An 8,195-nucleotide genomic window follows, 5' to 3' on the forward strand; every position below is an offset into this window, starting at 1 on the left:
AAAAAAAAAAAAAAAAAAAAAAAAATGGCGGGACTGTTGTAGATACCTTGCAAAAAATCAAACACATTGAAAAATTTCATGAAAATCGTTTGTTTAGGAAACCTTCCAGGTAATAGGTGTCCAGATGTAAAAAAAACACACACACACTTTTAAAGAAGCAAGGAAATGTAAAAAAATTGGTTCGGTGCTGCTGTGCCCGGCAAATTAAACTGTGTAGATAAGAGAGTGAGTGAGTGAGTTACAAAAAAGAACTACTCTTTTCAGTTGACTACTGAAGATCCTAAAACATCAAACTAAGTCAATCTTTAACGCTCTAATAACAAACATGTTGAACGCTATAACTTGTAACTCACTGTTCAACTCCCTATCGGTATAGGGAGTTAGGATCTGACTCAATGATTGAGTAGTTCACTGAAAAGAGTAGTCCTTTTTTAACAACTCACTCTTTACAAATCTCTTTGTTCATGTTCTGTCTTGATGGAACATGGATAGATCATTATAGATCAAGGATGGACAAAGAATGGAACAACTTGTTCTATGCTGACGTTCTAAATAAAGCACTATTTATACCTATTTCTACTGGGAAGGCAAATCTGTATTGCTTTGCTTGCAATTGGCCCAAGAATTTTCCCATGCTGAGTCATTGTGTATTCTGATTCGTGCTAATATCACGTCAACTCAATACCCTATCATAACTCAGGCCTGGACTAAACTGTCCTGAGAGACTGAGACTGGGACCTCATTCAATACCCTATCATAACTCAGGCCTGGTCTGAACTGTCCTAAGAACCTGGGACTGGGACAGTCAACTGATTCAATACCCTTTCATAACTCAGGCCTGGTCTGAACTGTCCTGAAAGACTGAGACTGGGACCTCATTCAATACCCTATCATAACTCAGGCCTGGGCTAAACTGTCCTGAGAGACTGGGACTGGGACAGTCAACTGATTCAATACCCTATCATAACTCAGGCCTGGGCTAAAATGTCCTGGGAGACTGAGACTCTCACGTTACCTCATTAAATACACCATCGTGAAATTCATGACTCAGGCCTGGACTATCAGAACGTTAAATAGGGATGGGCGATATATATCGATATTTCCGAATATCGATATTTTGGTTTCGATATATCGATATTTTATATCGATATTACAGATTTTATATATCGATATATCGGAAAAAATGTCAATACCTATCGATATTTTTATAAATATCGCCCATCCCTAACGTTAAACCGAGAGTTCTAGTCCCGGCCAGGGGCGGATTTTATCCCAAATATCCTGTATTTCTTCTCTCTTCGATTTCGGGACGATAAGATATTAGCACAGTCACAGTGGGTTTCCTTGAAGGCCGATTCCCACTTTAGGTGCAGTCCAATGGGGCTAGGAGAAATCAAGCCTCTTAGAGCCAGCCTAGTTAGCTTAGTTGGTAGTGCGTCTGCCTTGTAAGCGCTAGGCCGCGGGTTCGATTCCCGCCCGGGGCGGATTTTATCCTGATGGGATAATGTTCGTTCTCGGAACGGCTGGCTTTCTCCTATCCTGTCTTCCTTCTCTCCTCGATTTCGGGACGATAAGACCATAGCAGTTAAAGTTCCCTCTGTCAAACCTCTTAAAAAAAAAAAAAAAAAAAAAAAAAAAAAAAAAAAAAAAAAAAAACAAAAAAACATAATTATAATGTTCCTCTTGACCCAATTCTTCAAACCTTAAAGCAGTTATACCGTGACGTGTTAAACCCCTATCAAAATAACAATAATACATAATAATTTTTTGTGAGAATTTTTTTTCTTATCTATTGATTTTTGACAAGTTCAATATCAAATTAGTCCAAACCTCCAAACTTTAACATTGATCCTGCTGACCCAATTTTGAGAATCAGGTCAAAAACACTCGAAATTTAAATCGAGCAGTCTGGTCAAAACAAAGTTGTGATAATTTTATCGGAAAGTGATAAGAGTTGAACGATTTGTAATGTGAATATGACTCACTACTCACTAATCAGTTATTTATTAATTCATTAGAGTGTGCTATCAGTAATCAGACAAATCGGTTAATGCTGATAAGAGCGATAAGCTTGGTTAGGCTGACCAATGACGTGTTTTTAAACACGTTTATTATTATTCTTCTGCTCTTTTTTTTCTCGTGTACAGACGGGGTCGGCGTTTTTCGTCAGCCTCTCAATCAGCCCTAACTAGGGTGATTGCTTTGGGCTGACATTTGGTTAAAAAAAAAAAAAGCCTCTTAGAGAACGAACCTCATATGTGTAGGATAAAATCCGCCTCGGTTGGGAATAGAACCGTCGACCTAGTGCTTACAAGGCAGGCGCGCTACCCTCTGCCCTCCAACCTAACTAGACTGGCCCCAGGAAGCTTTGGATTACCGACTGCCCGATGGCTAACACGTGAGCTTTCAGAGGTAATCAACAATTTGCGAAGCAAAAACGTGGTGCTTTTCGTGAAATTCTCATGTTTTTTCTCCTGTTTGTTAAAAAAAGTTGGCAAAAACTGGTCCATGCGAATTGGATTTAGGAGTTGATAAACAAAGATAAATTTTCAGGAATAAAAAATGTTGGATTTGTTGTTGTATTTTTTTTTTAACCAAGTAAAAACCCTACACAAAGATGTTGGTACTTAAGTTAAGTAATCCATAAAAAAAGGGAAAATCTTGTTAAGTTTTAAGTTATTTATACTTGTGTATTTTTATATTGAGAGAGAAAAAAATAAGTTGAAGAAAATGGACAATATACTTAGGTACTTGATGTAAAAAAAAGCAGGAATTGTGTAAAATGTCCTTGTGTTGTGTTGTTATCGCATAAGGACCAAGGTCCTTTTGAAATTGTATCTTACTGCATTAGGGCCAACCAAAAAATTCTGGCTTTTTTTCTGCTGTATAAGCTGTATTACATGTGCTTCTTGAAGCCAATTTATAAGTCTGGCTGGGGAACTTTAAACAGGGAGTATACCAGCCTGAAATTTCCCTTGCTAAAGAAATAGCAAAGGTTGAGTGCGAAGGTCATCCACTCGTAAAATTTTTAGCCAAAACCAAATGTCAGCCATCACCCTAGCTAGGGTTAATTCCATCCACCTAAGAACCTAATGAATTGCAAATGGTACCTGTCTGGAGACAGATGCTAGACTAACTTGAAAGCGTATTTCTGTATTTACACTATTTACATATAAAGTCTTTAAAAGGAGATAACGAATCCAATGATACTTAGAATGTAAAATCAATTAGCAGGTACTCTTCCAAGATCTTTTTTTTTTGCTTTAAAAGAAAAAAAAAAAAGAAGAAACAACTTTATAGATAAACAGAAAATATAAAGGTGTTTTTCACTTTTTTTTTCGAAGTCAACATCTGATTTGAAGGACGAAGAATAAGGAGAAGAAGACTAAGAAAGAAAAGAAGAAAAAAATAAGGAAAGTAAAAAGGAAAGAAAAAACAGATCCATTTTTTTTCTGGAAAAGTCATGGAATTTCATTCCGGGGAAAAATGTATAAACCCCTTTTAAGTTATTTACGTTTGTAGGGCTATGTTGTTTGTTTAATGTGTATTTTCCTTAATTTTGCTCATTTTCCCCTAATATTTCGCTTGTGTTTTCCTTAACTTTATGATTTGGTTTGCAAATATCTCAGGTACCTATGTAGCGTATCTAGTTCACCTATTTATTACCTGGGATACCTACATTATTTGTTACCTATTTATTTAATTACCTATTTAGTATCTAGATTATTTGGTATGGTTGGGAAATTTGGAGGTTTCAAGGTGTTTCCTGGGGGTAGGGCGGATTTGATACCTGCCCTAGGAAAGCCGGAAACTTAATGGGTTAAGTTATTTTTAACAAGTAAAATGGTATGGTCTATTCAACTTGTTATCGCCACTGCCTTTATTGGGAAACACCCAAAATGCATTGATTTAATACTCACGCTTAGATCATTGGAACATGTATGGCGGAATACACAATACACAAAAACAAATTACAATAGACCTTATGCTTTAAGTCGCGATTACGGCCTTTTTTTTAAAAACTGAATGAAAAATCGTTCAATTCGGTTGAAACGTGAGAACAAAAAACATAATCAACTTTCAACTTTAAAGTTGAGCAACAACAGTTGAACGACTAAAAAGTTGAACGTGAGAACCCGCCTTTATAAACACATGTTTAGGTAATGTTTTTTTTTTTTTTTGAACATTTGTTTAACGATGTATTTTACAGATTAATGTTTTTACATCGAATTTAGATCTAGTAAATGCAAACCATCGAGATAACTTTAATAATCTACAGTAAGAGTTATTTCCTACGTGTGAAAATAATCCACCTAACTATCTTAATACAAATATGTAGAGCAGGGGCCCATTGTTAGAGGGGCCTCCGGTTAAGCGAAGGGCCCTGTTTCCAGGCGAAATAAAAGTCGTTAAAAATCTCGTATAGCGTGCAATGGCGGCATGTTTGAAGTTACTTGATAAGAGGTTAATAATTTATTAATGTGTATATTGATAAAGAAGTGATGTATTGATAAGTTTTTGATAAAAGGTTGATTTATTGATAAGACAGGTGATAAGGAACTGATAACAGCTCAGAACGTGTGTCAATTGTGAAGTGAATCTGATAAGCCAAACCTTCCTTGTGCAAGTTAATGGCATAATCCAAAATAATGATTTATTCACTGATTGATGTCATTGGCCAGCAGCCTATTAAGATAGGTGGGTAGTGCGTCTGCCTTGTAAGCGCTAGGCCGCGAGTTCGATTCCCGCCCGGGGCGGATTTTATCCTGATGGGATAAGGTTCCTACCCCGGAACGGCTGGCTTTCTCCTATCCTGTTTTCCTTCTCTCTTCGATTTCGGGGCGATAAGACTCTAGCAGTTACAGTTCCCTCTGTCAAACCTCTTAAAAAAAGAAAGCAAAAATCGTACATTCTACCAACGCTGCATAGTTCGTAAGCGATTTTCTGTTGCTCGAAGCATTTCGCTGTACTTAAATTACTGAGAAACATATCTTCGAGGATATTCAAATTTTGTTCTTTTTCGGGGAATTTCGATTTCATAATATGTTGTGAATCTGAAGGAAACGTTTTGGAAAACGTTTCTCACTTTTCCGCGAATTTTGTCTGCATTGTTTACCCCCACGGGAGAAAAAAGTAAAAAGGGGAACTGTTGAATTTGCGATAAACTGATTATGTTCCATTCTTCTCCTTCTCGTTTTCCTCCTCCTCCTCTTCCTTCTTCTCCCATGTATTATTCTTCTCTTTCTCCTTCTCCTATTTTTATTCTTCTTCTTTTTCTCCTTCTCCTCTTCATCCTTTTCTTCTTTCTTCTCTTTCTCTCTTTCTCTCTCCCTCTCTCTCTCCCTCTTCCTCCCTCCCTTTTTCCTCCTCCTTCCCCTCTTTTCACTTCTAAAACTTTTCAGACTGCACATTCCTGCAGCGTCATTTGTTTGCTTCCTCAAAGCTTTGGATGTGAAGGAGCTATCGATATTAAAAAAAATCTGGTCTGAACATCACACGACTTTCCTTATACTATTCGAAAAGCGGCGAAAATGCCGTCAAGCGTAGACTACATATCCTTAGTGTTTTCTTATGTTTAGATTTTGAAAATTGTAAACACTGTTGTAATTGTGTATTAACATAATAAATACATCTTATATTAGCCCATATTGTCTCTTCCAAAAAAAATTACATAATTCTCTGTTCTTCACATATCTAATTAACCCCTTCTGTCTCGTCTGTCCCACAGTGCGTGCTTCAGTATGTGGAATTCGAAATCGGCCAGGGGGCCTATCAGATCTCATGTCCAGACGCGGCCTGCGAGCGGCAAGGCCTCATCACGCTCACCGAAATACAAACCCTGGTGTCGGCCGAGTCCTTTGAGAAACACAAGCGATTTCGTCTCAACAAGGGTAAGTTCAGCCAGCCTAGATGAGTCGTATTTTATTATCGACTTCTGTGGTATTTTACCAAGGAAATACTTCAGCACCCTGGATGCCAAAGCATACATATTCCATGGTGTTTACCCACAGACCCATGTATGACCCATGTATGAAAACATCTCCCTTATATTAGAGACAGACTCTTCAATTTTTAGCAATCAAATAGCAAAATTTCACTCAGAGCAGAGGCCCTTTTTCAGATAACCATTTTTTTTTTTTTTTAAAGATGAGTGTTCCACCGCCGTTTTTATTTCGTAGCAATGGAATAACTGCTACATTAGACGCTTGTGGCCTGTGTCGTAGCATGCCCATTGAAAATACAAAAGTGGCCTCTGTGCGTAGAGATGGCCATGATAAAATACGACTTAGTTTTGAGGTTCAATCCTAAACGAGACCTGTAATTTCACTCTTATTCATTAATCCCGTCACTAGGGAAGTCTCTTTTGAGCACAAAGAATTGAGAAAAAAAAAACTTGAGAAAGAAAAGTTCGATTACTGAGGGAGAGAGATGAAAACGATAAATTGAGAGAGAATTTAATAGCAAACAAAAACAAAGAAATAATAGGTACTTGGAGGTAAATTCTGAAACGCAAATTAAAGATTTCTTCAACCTCTCTCTCTCTCAGGGCCGTATTTAACCCACCCAACCCCCCCCCCCCCCCCCCACCCACCCCACTACCCCCTTTTTTGGTTCGCTCTCCTCTGCCCGTTGCCCCCCCTCCCCTCGACAGAATCCAATCCTGAATCATGGCCGTGCTCTCTTCATCTCTTTAGCTTTCAATTTCAATTCCCCTCTTTTTCTCTCGTCCTTTGTTTTCTCAAAATAAAATCTATATCTAATCTATGTAAGTCTAAAAAAAAATCGTATTCTATTTTAATCCGTATTCTGTTCTATTACAGAGGTAGATTTGGACAAGTCCCGCGCCTGGTGTCCTGCGCCGGGATGCGACACAATCTGTACCGTGCGTCCGGGTGACCGTACGTTGCCGCAACGTGTCGTATGCGTCACGTGTTCCCTGCAGTTCTGCTCGCTGTGTCGCGAGAAGTGGCATGCGGGCGCGTGCAACCGGAGAAAAAAACCCTCCCCCCATGAACTTCATTTTCCTTCTTTCAAGGGCCAGATACCGAAAATTTGGAGCAAATCACTGTTTGGCCTGTTGCCCCCCCTCCCCTCGACAGAATCCAATCCTGAATCATGGCCGTGCTCTCTTCATCTCTTTAGCTTTCAATTTCAATTCCCCTCTTTTTCTCTCGTCCTTTGTTTTCTCAAAATAAAATCTATATCTAATCTATGTAAGTCTAAAAAAAAATCGTATTCTATTCTAATCCGTATTCTATTCTATTACAGAGGTCGATTTGGACAAGTCCCGCGCCTGGTGTCCTGCGCCGGGATGCGACACAATCTGTACCGTGCGCCCGGGTGACCGTACGCTGCCGCAACGTGTCGTATGCGTCACGTGTTCCCTGCAGTTCTGCTCGCTGTGTCGCGAGAAGTGGCATGCGGGCGCGTGCAACCGGAGTCCGGCAGGTATGACAGCCGGCAGATTCTAGCTGGCATTCTTAAGTGCGAAGGGCATCCTCTCGCAAAAATTTTGTAGCTAAAACCTAATGTCACTCCAGCTAGGGCTGATTGAGAGGCTGACGAATAACGCCGACCCGTCTGTACACGGGGAAAAGCGAAGAAAGAAGAATATATCGTATAGGTACCCTGCTTATACTGCTAGAATTAGATTGAAAAGTCTCTTTACTACCGCATTCTAAACAAGGTTTTATGCATTAAATAACAAAGGAGAATAGCTAGCTGGCACAGATATGAAGCGAGCAGGCATTTTTTCAAAACGTTTTATTTGTTGGACCAGCCACTCATTGGAACGTGTATGGCGGAATACACAATAGGTACACAAAAACAAATTACAATAGACCAGAGGTTCTCAACCGGTGGTACGCGTACCACTGGTGGTACGCGGATACATTTTAGGTGGTACGCAGTCATATATTAATAATATTTATACATCGGTCCACCCACATTCTTTTCTATAAATTTCTCGAGTACCGATATCTTCGATATTCTATCGTAAAATTTACAGATGTCTAAAAACACAGCCACCACATATTCGCTATTCTGAAATGCACTCACCACTATACCGAACCCTCGAACCTTGGACTGTGAGACGAGTACTGTCAACCATTTTCAATTTTGGCCTTTGAGGGGCAAATCTTGAGAAAAGCTTTCTAGATTTCGATGCTTGTAAGTACTTTCTAGACCATTTTGAA

The 8,195-nt window shown here is 39.1% G+C and overlaps 1 protein-coding gene across 1 annotated transcript in view; it reads left to right on the top strand.

Moving 5' to 3' along the window:
* The window catches only part of LOC103510566 (mucin-17-like), a 24,753-nt gene extending 17,244 nt beyond the window's left edge, over nt 1–7,509 (top strand). The window contains exons 5-6 of the mRNA XM_026824590.1: nt 5,729–5,891; nt 7,270–7,509. Of these exons, the coding sequence (XP_026680391.1) occupies nt 5,729–5,891; nt 7,270–7,472 (366 nt within the window). The 3' untranslated portion in view covers nt 7,473–7,509. The remainder of the gene's footprint in view (nt 1–5,728; nt 5,892–7,269) is intronic.
* The last annotated feature ends 686 nt before the right edge of the window (nt 7,510–8,195 follow it).

This window comes from Diaphorina citri, unplaced genomic scaffold (assembly GCF_000475195.1).
Source record: "Diaphorina citri unplaced genomic scaffold, Diaci psyllid genome assembly version 1.1 scaffold618, whole genome shotgun sequence".
In the NCBI taxonomy this organism is placed as follows: Eukaryota; Metazoa; Arthropoda; class Insecta; order Hemiptera; family Psyllidae; genus Diaphorina; species Diaphorina citri.